The following is a 15,549-nucleotide window of genomic DNA, read 5'->3' on the forward strand; positions in this document are numbered from 1 at the left end:
CCCGATTTTCTGCGGTTATGTTAAAAAATCAACTGTTTTTTACCTGACGTTTGACGTTTATTCTGTTTATGTTGTTAAAGTGTTCTTATTTTATAATTATTATCTAATAAAGTATCATAGTATCATCATAGATTATAATTTATAAAAATGTATTTATCACCATCGTCGTTGTTGAGTTCATCTTCTGACGATTTGGAAGATATAATGCATATTATGATACCAAATATAAAATCTGTAAGATATCGCAATGATTTGTATACGTATAATGAAGATGAATTTAAAGCAAGGTACCTATGATATTTTCCCATATAACAAGCTAATATTTTCCCATGCAATGGCTTTTTGTTTATTTGTCACACCATCTGTTTGTTTATTTTCTATTATAAATTTATATTTAATAGCTAAATCTAAAATTATATCTTTCTCTAAACTAGAGAAGTGGCTTCCTTTATTTTCCATCATAAGTATGATAAGTTAATACAAACAAAATTGAAAGAAAACAATGTAGTTCAATTCAATTGACATAACCTTACAAAACTTTCTTTGAAAATCTTGTTTGGCAGACGACACTCGGATTTGAATGAAATAATCGAATGAAGTACGATGTTGCCACTTATATATTGTCGGTTTGTAAACCAACAGTTTTTTTTAATGGTGCAACCCGTTTGAAAAATAACTATTGATCATTGATTTAAATCGTCGAATTGACGGTTAGCAAATCAGTTGATTTACAGTCTGTTGGTGCAACTGGGCATTAATTTGTCTTACTATCTTCCACCTGTACAACCACTGTTTGATTGTAGTATAGATTTTTTTATTATACAGTAGAACCTCACAAATACAAACCCCGCTAATCCGAACGTTCAGCAAATCTGAACCAACAGAAAGTGAACAAAATTAAAAAATTCACGACAAAAATTTAAAAACATGTTTATTATACAGAGCAAAACCAGAAATTGAACAATGTAGGATTAATAGGGCTTTGACATATAAAATTTCTTAAAAATGAACATGTACTTGATATTTAGTGCTTATAAAGGCTACATATAAACTTACTTAAATTCTCTAGCAGTCAACTTAAGTCCAAAAATATTGTCCACACTCTTGCGAAAACGTTTTGTGACTCAAAATCAAGGACAATGAAAGCTTTGAATTATTAGTTAGGCTAACTTTCAGATAATCCGAATTTTTCGGAATCCGAACAGGCTGTCCCCCCAATTAGTTCGGATTTGAGGGGTTCTACTGTATTAATATCCTAGAGATTATGTGTGTGCATCTCTTGTAATCTCCACACATAAAAATCGGACTTGTGTCCATTTTGCAAGGTTCAGCCTCTGTTTCCTACACTATAATAGTTTTCATTGGTTTTGTGAAAAGGAGATTTTTATACATTTTGTATAATTTAAGTATACATGGGGAAACAGAAGTATGTTGATGTTTCAACAATATGTTTCAGTGCATGTATGAGTTTACTATGTTGAACTCAGTCAAAACGTTTTCTTTTGGAAATCTATATAACATATGAAAACGTTTTTAATATATTCCCTGCATTTTTGTAACAGTATTATCATTGCGCACAGTGCCTCTCTTGTTCCCATTCCACCTATAAATATAAACTGTGTGTTATCTACTGAGTTTTCCCTTTTTTTTACCCTACATTACAACAACACTACATTACTAAAATAACCTCTCAACTCTTTTTATTATAGTATCTGAAGGAACCCAACCAGTGCGAAATGCATCTAAGACACCCACTGTTTTCCGATGGGAAGGAGGAGGTAAGGACGTATGTATCTGCGGTACCTTTTCCAACTGGGAGACTATTCCCATGGTAAAAAGTTATGGAGACTTTGTTGCCATAGTCGACCTCCCAGAAGGCGAACACCAGTACAAATTTTATGTTGACGGAGAATGGAAGAATGATCCCGGTAATAAAATTATAGAAGATGATAGCGGGGCTAAGAACAATCTTATTGTTGTAAAGAAATCAGATTTTGAGGTGTGTATTATCAAAGGTTTCTGTTACGATGCTTTGATTCGCAAAATTGAAAGTAAGCAAAATATGAAAAACATATGTTGTGAAATAAAAAGAGATGAAACTAGTTAAGGTGGGAAATTTATAAACCTATAAATTTACATAACATTACGATATTTCCCACCTTTATTTCTAGTTGACTTCAGTTGACGTTTTGTAAAATATTTTAGTTTAGTATTTTTATTATTAGTTTGATTTATAATTAAAATGGCTATTAATTATTAATGTTTTTTTACTAGCATTTGTCTTAATTTATTCAATCATTTGTTCTAACATGGGAAATTAAAATAAAATGTTTTTTGATGTCATACCTATAATTATGATTGAAGTCAACTAGTTCTTAAGCTAATGTATAGAGGTGGGAAGTATCGTAATGTAAATTTCTAGGTTTATACCGATAATTTCCCACCTCTACTAGTTTCATCTCTTTTTATTTCGCAACATATTATGTTTTCCATCTTTTGCATTATTTTGCTGGTTATTAGAGCGCTCATCAAGTGTATACTAAACTTTTAATGTGAGCCATAAAACCATCCTATAAGTATTATGTTTTTTTTTGAATGGTCATTAACACCTTGGCAGCGTTACAGGACAAATAGACCTCGTATTAGATTAACGGTTGGCTGCATTGACTTTGTTGTAACACACAGTGGCAAATGGGGTATACGGGACATATATGCCTCATAACATACTCAACGTAAGTTTATAAATATCTCTAATCGCAGCCACGTTGTTAATAGTTTGGGCATCAATTTAAGTAGTTGTATACAATAATCGAGAACTTGTAACCACTACTGACTTTTATCTTTTTAAGCAATTTTTCAAGAAAATTATAAAGGAATTATTCCTATAAAATATTAATATCTAATACATTATATTGATATTAAATTCACCTAATACAGGGTGATTGATTAGTGGGGTAAGTTCAATAGATCCGCTATAGTAATAGATAGCAATAAAACTTAACAACAAAAATTGTAGCCAACTTTGAGCTTCACATTTTAAAATTAATTAGAATGTTACAGGGTGTTCAATCGTGACAGACCAAACTTATGTTTTTTTAAATGGAACACCCTATATTTTATCTTATATTCGAAATCTTAACTTCCCCATTACAAAAATATAAAGGTCTGTTATGTTATACAGGGTATTTACAAAGTTATAACCAATTTCCTATGAAAATTGTAACAAGTTCAGCTCACTGTATAAATAAAAATAAGCACAACAGCAATGGTATATTGATGCAGTATTTTTTTGTTCATTGTGTAAATTTTAAAAAATGGTTGATATTGCTAATTTTCGTTATATCGAATACAGGGTGAGTCAAAACGCAAGTACATTATTTTCTCAGTAATTTTAAATGGAACACCCTGTATTTTATGTCACTATCGAAAAGTACCGTTACCATACTTTAATTTTTGTATAATATTCCCTATGTCTACATTTATTAGTTTTCGAGATATTTTCATTTTTCAGAGCAAATTATTAATTAGGGGTCTAAATCTTTCAAAATTTTAAGTAAGCCATGACTGATTTAAATTTTAATTTTTTAAAACTGATAATTTAACATTACTGATCATCAATCCGGTAATCAATGTAACAATGTAGCAAATAAAGAAAGAAAAATAATTTATTAGTAATAAATTTTACAAAAAAACCACAACCACAACATACAACATTTTTGAAACAATTAAAAACTACTTTTGTATGTAAATGTAACAAATAAAGAAAGAAAAATAATTTATCAGTTATAAATTAAAAAAAACACACACACAAACACAAAATACAACATTTTGTGAAAACAATTAAAAACTACTTTTGTATGTAAATGTAACAATGTAACAAAAAATAATTCATCAGTAAAAAATTTTACAAAAAAAAAACACAAACACAAAATACAACATTTTTGAAAAAATGGGAAGCTATTTTTAGTAAAATATTTTATATATTTAATTACATAAGGTGTTCAAAATGAGTTATGTGAATGGGTTACTTAAACTACGAAGCATTTGTCAATTAACACTTCCAAATACACTTTGTATTCTATTTTTAATCTCATACCTTGTTGTCGGAGGCATTTTATAACCTTTATTCTTAACGTAAGCCCAAAAAGTCAGTCCAGTTTATTAAATTTTGGTGATCTGGGTGGCCACGCTACTGGTCTATTGAAAAATGAAAATATCTCGAAAACTAATAAATTTAGACATATGGAATGTTGTATACAAAAAGTACGATAATGGTACTTTTCAATAGTGATATAAAATACAATACCATTTAAAATTACTGAGAAAATAATGTACCTGCGTTTGGACTCACCCTGTATTCGATATAAAGAAAATTAGCAATGTCAATCATTTTTAACAATTTTGACAATAAATAAGAAAATATGGCATCAATAAACCATTGCTGTAAATGTAAACTTTGTAAATACCCTGTATAACATAACAAACCTTTACATTTTTGTAATGGGGAAGTTAAGATTTCGAATATAAGATAAAATATAGGGTGTTCCATTTAAAAAAACATAAGTTTGGTCTGCCACGATGTTATTGAACACCCTGTAACATTCTAATTAATTTTAAAATGTGAAGCTCAAAGTTGGCTACAGTTTCTGTTATTAACTTTTATTGCTATCTATTACTATAGTGGATCTATTGAGCTTTACCCCACTAATCAATCACCCTGTATAAGATGGTTTTTGACATTTTTATGTTGTTAACAATAAAAGTAATGAGTTCATTACTCTTATTATTATGTATAGAAACTAAACTATCGTTTCGTTAGGTGTTTCAAGCATTAGCTAAAGATAGTGAAAATGCAAAAGATGATTCACAGAAAGAATTTGGACAGGATATACCACCAAACAAACCTTGGGAAAAAACAAGTGGTCCACCTATATTACCACCACATCTTCTTCAGGTTATTCTAAATAAGGACACACCATTATCAGTAAGTATTTGTGTAAATCCATGTTAAAAACTATACATATTTTTATTTATATCCATTATCAATGAGAAAATTGTTATAATAAAGAAATCCCAATTTATGCTAATGTTCATAACTAATCTAGCGATCTGAAGCTACAAAAATATTTATAAGCTATAAACTGATTACAGAAAGATAAAAATATAATCAACATTTTGATACAAGGCTTATTTTTTATGTCAACTCTTTCCAGCATGTACGATATATATTATTCAATTAATCGGAACAAAATTCGTCGGTATTTTTCTATGACCTTGTCCATCTTTTGCACACAGATAAAGTTATGTAGTATGTACCTAGTTAGGTGTTGTTCTATTGTGCCTTGTAACAAGGATGTGTAATTTGATATGTAGTTGTCATTTTGTTTTATTTTATGGGAGCAACTGAACTAATAGTGATAAAGGTACCTAATTTTTTCCTGGAGCAATGTGGATTTTTCTTTCACCCCATTTCTTTTAGAAGTGTGTAGGTTTCATCATCATCATCATTCTCTTTGCCTTATCCCTATGTGGGGTCGGCTTCCCTAATTGCATTTCTCCACACAATTCTATCTTGGGTCATATCAATGTTAATCCCCTTTACCAACATGTCCTGTCTTATCGTCTCTCCCCAGGTTTTCTTTGGTCTTCCTCTCCTACTCCTTCCATGAATCTGCACTTCAGCTATTCTTCATATTGGGTGATTAACATCTCGACGTTGAACATGACCAAACCATCTTAACCTATGCTCAGTCACTTTGGCATCAATTGGTGCCACACCTAGACTTCCCCTAATATACTCATTTCTAATTTTATCCTTGTTTGTCACTCCACTCATCCATCTAAGCATTCTCATTTCCGCCACATGCATTCGTTGTTCGTCTTTCTTCTTCACTGCCCAACATTCAGTTCGGTACATCATAGCCGGTCTTATGGCTTTTTTTATAGAATTTTCCCTTCAGCTTCATTGGAATTTTTCTGTCACACAACACACCACTCGCTTCTTTCCACTTCATTCATCCAGCCCTAATTCTACTGCATGCATCTCCATATATTTCTATATTACTCTGTAATACCGATTCCAGGTACTTAAAACTATTGCTTTTTACAATCAGTTCACCATCCAAAGATACCATTTTATTTGTAGTAACTCCATCTTTAAATGAACATTCCAAATACTCTGTTTTTGTCCTACTAAGTTTTAAACCTTTTTCCTCCAGAGCTTGCCTCCACTGTTCCAGTTTTTGTTCTAAGTCTCTTTCACTATTTCCTACTAACACGACATCATCAGCATACATTAAGCACTATGGAATGTTACCCTGTAGTTTCGCTGTTATCTGGTCCAAAACTAATGAGAATAAATACGGACTAAGCACAGAGCCTTGGTGCAATCCTACTTTCACATGAAATTTATCAGTCTCTCCCACACCTGTCCTAACACTAGTCGTTACTCCCTCATACATATCCCTCACAATCTTTACATATTTACCAGGGACTCCTTTCTTATTGAGTGCCCACCACAGAATCTCTCGAGGACTCTCATATGCTTTCTCAAGATCAGTGAATACCATATGAGCGTTTGTTTCTTTACTCCTGTATTTTTCCATCAACTGCCTTATAATGAAAATTGCATCTGTTGTTGATCTGCCCTGCATAAAGCCAAATTGATTCTCGGATATTTCGGTCCCTTCACGTATCCGTCTGTCAATTACTCTTTCCCATATTTTCATGGTGTGGCTAAGCAGTTTTACAGTCCTGTAGTTTGTACATTGTTGTATATCTCCCTTGTTTTTGTAAACAGGTACTGCTTCTTCATTCGTCTGGCATTTGTCCAACTTCCATAATTCTATTAAATAGACCTGCTAGCCACCTTGTTCCTGTCTCTCCCAATGCTCTTCATACTTCCCCAGGAATATCATCTGGTCCTACCGCTTTTCCTTTCTTTATTTTTTGAAGCGCTTGAACCACTTCCTCGTTTGTTATTTTGGTGACCATTGCTGCTACTGTCTCCGTTAACTCTACAGGCTGTCTGTTAAATTCTTCATTTAATAAGCTGTCAAAGTACTTTCTCCATCTCTTTTTGACATCCCTTTCGTGAACTACTTAGTATTTTATTATTTTCATCTCGGATACATCTAATCTGATTAAAATCTTTTGCTTTCTTTGCTCTCTGTTTGGCTATTTTATATATCTTTGTTTCGCCTTCCCTGGTATCAAGTTGATCGTATAGGTTTGAATACGCTTCTGCTTTGGCTTTTGCTATTGCTACTTTCGCTTCCTTTTTCGCCACCATATAGTTTTGAAGATCTGTGTCGGATCTGGTATCTTGCCACTTTTTACATAAAAAAATAAGTTTTCTGGTGCATAATACAAACAATGATTATTTTGATATTTTCTACACATATGTCAAGGATACTACTATTTATTGATTTTGTGTGCATCAGTATTCATATGTATGTTAAATGGAGATCAGGAATTCTACGGTAATCATTTCATTTATGCATCGTGAATAACATGCAGGTATTTCAGCACTTTGTCCAGCTCAATGGGAACTTATATTGGATAAACTGGTTTATCCAATTACTAAATGACTCTCCAGTAACTTTGAGTAAGGTTGGATTATCATTTCACCTAATTCGCCATGAAGAAAAGTCTCATTCATGTTTTGCTATTTACCGGCCATATTGGATATGGCAGATTTGTGCTAATGCATGATAACGCAAGTCCTCATGTCGCTAGAATAGTGAATGCTTACTCAATGAGGTTCAATTTGAAAGATTATATTGTGAGACACTTTAAAATGTCGCATTCGGAAAAGAAATCCTGTTCATATGATACTGGGAGAGCTAAGGATTGCAGCACAAGAAGAAGCGAATGCAATTCCTCAAGCATATATTTAACATTTAATTCAGAGCTTTTCAAAACGGTTTCAAGCAGTAGTCAACGCTCGAGGAGGGAATACTTGCCATTAATTTTATTGTTTTTCTTGAAGCGTTTTACATGTCTGCTCAAATGGGAACAGGGATAGAACCAACTATAAAAATACTTTGGGTCGAAATGGGGCTAAAGAAGAAGGAACAGGCATATAAAGCTTCTTGCGTACGACAGCTCATTTTTTGTGCGGTGGCAGGTCGTGGAATCGTTAGGGGGGGGGGGGGAGTAAGAGGGTTTAAAGAAGACTAACTACCATATCCAAATAAGCAAAGGATACTTACACAGACTTGAGGACTTTCCTACTATTTAAAGAAATTTGGACGCCGTTTGAAAAATCCTCAAATTCACATATCGAGTACTTACTGGACATATTCCCTACTTATGGGAACCAATTTAGGGACATTCACCTTAAATTCCTCGTTTGGGTTAAACTGGGCTATTAATTACCATCCTATGGCTTCTATGCCATTTCTTTTTCTTTACTCTAAAACTTATTTCACTTGTATTAGACATCTGGTTAATAATTTTTCAAAAAAAAGGTTACAGAAATAAAAATAGGTACGTTTTATAATGTTTATTTAAAACTTTAGACTTTATTTTTATTATGAGAATAAACATGTTCTCAAACAGGAAATGAATAATAAAAATAACTATATATTTTTAATAAGACTTTACCGTGGACAATTTAGATTTTACAATCTTTTCTATTTATCAAACGAAAATACTCAAAATTTATTATTACACATTATTTTTACATACATAATAACTTTTTAGAGCAGTGTATCAAAACAAAGTTTGACTTATGCTGTCAAGTCAAACGTCACTGCCATCTTATCTAATTTACATAAAAATTTCCGAGAATCCATGTTGAAAACAAACTATTAAAATATTCAAAACCTTTACCAAATTAATATCCACTTGTGAATTTAATTAAAACAATTATTATTTCATACCTTTTTTTAAAACAAAATCCATCGTCACACGTCACACTTGGAACTTAACCAAAATTTTCCATCCAAGATTGGGGAAGACATTCAATCCTAACCAAACAGGAAACAGGAAAAGTTGATACCAAATCAAAAATCTCATCATGGAATCAGGAATTGAATACAGGAATGTTACCATAACATCATAAAAAACTGGAAAAGCTTCTCAATACCATAGAATCGCACACTACTTTACCGGCATAACTACGACACAATACTTTTTACTTGATTTTCACATAAATATATCCAAGTAATGCTGTGAAATTTTGGTACAAGTATTCCTTAATATTTACAGGACAAATTGCAAGTCCTTCACTTCGTTTACCATAACAAAAAAAGCCATTTCCAAGCCGGAAAGTGCGATTCTCTGCGAGTCTGTTGAGTTCTACCGGAAAAATATGTTCAACCTTCAAACATACTTTTAGAACTAACTATTTTTACTTTGTCTCTTCTCACACTCTCGCGCGTCATACCATTGCTGCTACTGTCTCCGTTAACTCTACAGGCTGTCTGTTAAATTCTTCATTTAATAAGCTGTCAAAGTACTTTCTCCATCTCTTTTTGACATCCCTTTCGTGAACTACTTAGTATTTTATTATTTTCATCTCGGATACATCTAATCTGATTAAAATCTTTTGCTTTCTTTGCTCTCTGTTTGGCTATTTTATATATCTTTGTTTCGCCTTCCCTGGTATCAAGTTGATCGTATAGGTTTGAATACGCTTCTGCTTTGGCTTTTGCTATTGCTACTTTCGCTTCCTTTTTCGCCACCATATAGTTTTGAAGATCTGTGTCGGATCTGGTATCTTGCCACTTTTTACATAAAAAAATAAGTTTTCTGGTGCATAATACAAACAATGATTATTTTGATATTTTCTACACATATGTCAAGGATACTACTATTTATTGATTTTGTGTGCATCAGTATTCATATGTATGTTAAATGGAGATCAGGAATTCTACGGTAATCATTTCATTTATGCATCGTGAATAACATGCAGGTATTTCAGCACTTTGTCCAGCTCAATGGGAACTTATATTGGATAAACTGGTTTATCCAATTACTAAATGACTCTCCAGTAACTTTGAGTAAGGTTGGATTATCATTTCACCTAATTCGCCATGAAGAAAAGTCTCATTCATGTTTTGCTATTTACCGGCCATATTGGATATGGCAGATTTGTGCTAATGCATGATAACGCAAGTCCTCATGTCGCTAGAATAGTGAATGCTTACTCAATGAGGTTCAATTTGAAAGATTATATTGTGAGACACTTTAAAATGTCGCATTCGGAAAAGAAATCCTGTTCATATGATACTGGGAGAGCTAAGGATTGCAGCACAAGAAGAAGCGAATGCAATTCCTCAAGCATATATTTAACATTTAATTCAGAGCTTTTCAAAACGGTTTCAAGCAGTAGTCAACGCTCGAGGAGGGAATACTTGCCATTAATTTTATTGTTTTTCTTGAAGCGTTTTACATGTCTGCTCAAATGGGAACAGGGATAGAACCAACTATAAAAATACTTTGGGTCGAAATGGGGCTAAAGAAGAAGGAACAGGCATATAAAGCTTCTTGCGTACGACAGCTCATTTTTTGTGCGGTGGCAGGTCGTGGAATCGTTAGGGGGGGGGTAAGAGGGTTTAAAGAAGACTAACTACCATATCCAAATAAGCAAAGGATACTTACACAGACTTGAGGACTTTCCTACTATTTAAAGAAATTTGGACGCCGTTTGAAAAATCCTCAAATTCACATATCGAGTACTTACTGGACATATTCCCTACTTATGGGAACCAATTTAGGGACATTCACCTTAGATTCCTCGTTTGGGTTAAACTGGGCTATTAATTACCATCCTATGGCTTCTATGCCATTTCTTTTTCTTTACTCTAAAACTTATTTCACTTGTATTAGACATCTGGTTAATAATTTTTCAAAAAAAAGGTTACAGAAATAAAAATAGGTACGTTTTATAATGTTTATTTAAAACTTTAGACTTTATTTTTATTATGAGAATAAACATGTTCTCAAACAGGAAATGAATAATAAAAATAACTATATATTTTTAATAAGACTTTACCGTGGACAATTTAGATTTTACAATCTTTTCTATTTATCAAACGAAAATACTCAAAATTTATTATTACACATTATTTTTACATACATAATAACTTTTTAAAGCAGTGTATCAAAACAAAGTTTGACTTATGCTGTCAAGTCAAACGTCACTGCCATCTTATCTAATTTACATAAAAATTTCCGAGAATCCATGTTGAAAACAAACTATTAAAATATTCAAAACCTTTACCAAATTAATATCCACTTGTGAATTTAATTAAAACAATTATTATTTCATACCTTTTTTTAAAACAAAATCCATCGTCACACGTCACACTTGGAACTTAACCAAAATTTTCCATCCAAGATTGGGGAAGACATTCAATCCTAACCAAACAGGAAACAGGATAAGTTGATACCAAATCAAAAATCTCATCATGGAATCAGGAATTGAATACAGGAATGTTACCATAACATCATAAAAAACTGGAAAAGCTTCTCAATACCATAGAATCGCACACTACTTTACCGGCATAACTACGACACAATACTTTTTACTTGATTTTCACATAAATATATCCAAGTAATGCTGTGAAATTTTGGTACAAGTATTCCTTAATATTTACAGGACAAATTGCAAGTCCTTCACTTCGTTTACCATAACAAAAAAAGCCATTTCCAAGCCGGAAAGTGCGATTCTCTGCGAGTCTGTTGAGTTCTACCGGAAAAATATGTTCAACCTTCAAACATACTTTTAGAACTAACTATTTTTACTTTGTCTCTTCTCACACTCTCGCGCGTCAAACCGATCATTCTTTCGGCTGAAGACAATTGACCAATCGGCGGAGAGAACTCGACGATCTTTCAAAATTCACACCAATAATACTAAAAGATGCTTCGCGCTCAAAAGAAAGGGAAAAATACTCGGGACTTTTCAAGGAATTCTTCTAGAATAAGGAATGTTTTCACAAATAAACAGGAAATTTCCTAAGTTTTACAATGTTGTGAAATAAACCGTAATACTCAGAACCAGGGGCGGTTCAGAATATTTTAATGATATATAAACTCACAAAATAAATTAGAAAAATAGATATGTTTCTTGGGATACGATATAAAATTAATGGATACTATTTACAAAACATTGTAGCGGAAATCCATCTGCTACATTCTAAACAAAACATTAAAACGCCGGTCCGGAACAAGAATGACGTAATTGCAAAAAACCAAATTTCTCATGAGAGCAAAAAAACAAACGATTTTTAAATATTTAAAATAGGGATTAAATGAGGAGTAATGGTCCAGGAGCATCGGTATGGCGTTTATTGTTACAATGATGGCAGTTATTTTTATCCCTATTGGTTCGAATTTCATTATCTTAATTTAATTCCCCCATAAATAAAGAGTAACCGTCCAGGAGCATCGGTATGGCGTTTATTCTTAGTGCTGTTTCACATTATAAGAATTTTGAACGTGCGAGGGTTTTCTCGTGCGATAGTTTTGACGCACCTATCCTTTTCACACAATAAGAATTGAGTCGCACGAAGATATTTTGCTGGGTTGTTTGGTATATTATTTTTATTTACACTTTGTGTCTGAGGTAGGTACATGATACGATGTCGACTATGTATCATTACAAATGGGTATTTTTTGTCCATACTTTTGTATTAATGTACTGTAATGCGTATTTAATTCATTTGCAATTTCTATTTTGTCAGTTATTATTTCTTATGTTTTTAATTACAAGCCTTAATTTGTTTTTACAATCGTTGTTCTACTAAGTTATTTGTGGGATCTTGGATTAGCTCATCTAATTAGCTCATACAATATATGTAATAAACTATTCTAAATGGGAAATAAGCCACAGTTGAACTATAAAAATGATTTTATTAACGTTTCGACATCCGATTTGGGCGTCGAAACGTTAATAAAATTATTTTTTTAGTTAAATTGTGTCTTATTTCCCATTTAGACTAGTTTATTATAAAAATTCCACAAGGAAACAGCTTCAGAACAACATTATGATCTGTGTTTTTCGTGTACAGAATTTAAAAGACCCTCTTGTCATCCCTTCATTTTTAAATGTAGTTCCCCTCGTTTTAAATGTTGTTTTTAGATAATTTCACACAAAACGTGACCGCCGCCCTACTCCAGTTTTCACCGAGTTGATTACCCTATAAAACTAAATATAATTTCGTAGAATAAAAGTTATATTTTATACGGAGCGAAATCAAATTACATATAGCGTTGTGTTTACTTTATCGTCGAAGAAAGAGAAATAAGAGGAACCGAATTCATTGGGTCCATCCTATTAACACAAAAAGATACGATTTATATATTTTTATATTCACACATATTGATGGAACACCCTCTATACTCAACGTTAATTGCAACTGTGTAAAATAAAGTTTATTATAATATACTTAGCAGTTTTTTCTTTATCACCTAATTCGTCAAATTAATCCGTGCACTGTTAAGTGCAGGGCATACACCATTCCAAGCATTTTTCGTCAAGTTTCTATCTTTATATATTTCTATTGTTTTGTCCCAATGAACAGGTCTCGCTTCAATTAATGTTATAAATATTTCACTATCAATCTGAGACCTTATAATATAAAATATATGCACCTACTTTAAACAGCCACAAAGTGTAAATGAAAATAATGTACCAAACAACCAAAGAAACTACCTTCGTGCGACTGAACGACAGTATCATATGAAAGAATGCATTAAGTCCCATATGCTACTGGGTGCTTAAAGACGGCGCGGCTGCCGTCTGTTGTTGTAAGCTAGGGACGGCATAAACACGGCGACTTCGCCGAACGTTCCAACCACCGTCTAGAGAGAAAGGCTCCATATGATTACATGCGCCACCATTGGAATGTCGTCGTGCGTTCTAACCCTCGCACGTTTAAATTCTTATAATGTGAAACAGCACTTACAATGATAGCTTTTAGTTTCATCCCTTACTTAATCCAGAAGTATTCTACCTTTTGGTGTGAGTTATTGCGGAGTTGGGTTCTCCGTCGTTTTCTTCCATTTCCTTCTATCCATGGCCAATGCTTTTGTTTTCTCCCATGTTATTCCTCTTTTGTCGGCCGCTTCCGTCACTTCTTCTGTCCACGTCTTTCTTGGTCTTCCTCTCTTCTTTCTTCCCGTATCTTTCGCTTCATATATCTGTCTTACTATTTTTTCTTCTCCTCTTCTCAGTACATGTCCGAGCCATCTAAGTTGTCCTTGTTCGATTGTTGTTGTAGCTGGGTGTATTTGCAGATTTTCTCTAAAGGTTTAATTTCTAATTTTATCTTTCCTTGTTTTCCCCTCTATTGTTCTCAAAAATCTCATTTCCGTACTTATTAGTCTATTCTTTTGTCTTTTTGTTAATGCCCAAGATTCACAGGCATATAATAGATTAGAGTGGGTTTCACAATCTTTTGTACTATTTCCGTTTTTATATTCTTAGGTATTTCTTTCTTATTTAAAAAGTTACTCTTGATATTATTGTACAGCTTACCAGTTTTTGCAATTCTTTCATCTATTTCATCTTCTAATTTTCCATCCCGGCTTATGATTACCCCCAAATACTTATATCTGTAAGTTGCTTGCCATCTACTTCTATTTTATGGTTTTCTTTTTGTCTTCCAATTATCATTGTTTTTGATTTTTCTTTGTTTATTTTCATGTTTCTGATTTTTAGCTCTTCATACAGTATGTTTATATTTTTATAGTTTCATCCCTATTGGTTCCTGTACAAAAAACGATTTTTAAATATTTAGTATGCCGAGTAACCGTCCGGAGCATCGGTATGGCGTTTATTCTTAAAATGATGGCTTTTAGTTTCATCCCTATTGGTCCGAATTTCATTATCTTAATTTAATCCCCCATTTTCAACCCTACCTACAGTTGCGTCATTCTTGATCTTAAAATTTTTTCTGTACAAAAAAATTATTTTTAAATATGTAGTATGCCGTTTATTCTTACAGCGATGGCTTTTATTTTCATCCCTATTGGTCCGAATTTCATTATCTTAATTTAATCCCCCCATTTTCAACCCTACTTACTGTTGCGTCATTATTCATCTGAAAGAAGGTATTGGTCCAAGAGCTGTGAGACATTTTTGAGTAGGTATTTTAGGCAACCTGAAAATTGTTCAGGTGACTCTTCCATAATAGCCTAATACAAAAATGCCGGTCTGGCTGGAGGGTAGCGGTTATTTTCCCCAAAAATCCCCCCAAAGTTAAAAAAAGGGTAAGAATTGTTATTACAAAAAATATCATTGACGTGACTTTAAAGTAAATTTAAATATTCAAATATGAAGAAAATAAACAGGCCAGGCTATTTGAGGGCGATTTTAACTCTGCATGATACTTGCATGGGCGCCCCAGGATTATTTTCAGGGGATGCATCTGAATTTCAGAAGATTTCATCTGAATCTGTACATACTATTAACGAGTATAAAATATACAACTACACATGCAAAGCTATGTACGCGCCTTCCGGACAGGGAAGTACAATTATTATTTTGACAGGGTATTTTTTAATATTAAAAATAAATATTCTAAAACAGACAGG

At 32.7% G+C, this 15,549-nt stretch overlaps 1 protein-coding gene across 3 annotated transcripts in view; it reads left to right on the top strand.

Moving 5' to 3' along the window:
• The window catches only part of LOC114342623 (5'-AMP-activated protein kinase subunit beta-1), a 38,830-nt gene that overhangs the window by 18,092 nt on the left and 5,189 nt on the right, over positions 1 to 15,549 (top strand). For all 3 annotated transcript variants that reach the window (XM_028293451.2, XM_028293448.2, XM_028293455.2), the window contains 2 exons: positions 1,710 to 1,999; positions 4,820 to 4,984. In XM_028293451.2, coding sequence (XP_028149252.1) covers positions 1,710 to 1,999; positions 4,820 to 4,984 — 455 coding nt within the window. The remainder of the gene's footprint in view (positions 1 to 1,709; positions 2,000 to 4,819; positions 4,985 to 15,549) is intronic.

This window comes from Diabrotica virgifera, chromosome 3 (genome assembly GCF_917563875.1).
Source record: "Diabrotica virgifera virgifera chromosome 3, PGI_DIABVI_V3a".
Lineage (NCBI taxonomy): Eukaryota > Metazoa > Arthropoda > Insecta > Coleoptera > Chrysomelidae > Diabrotica > Diabrotica virgifera.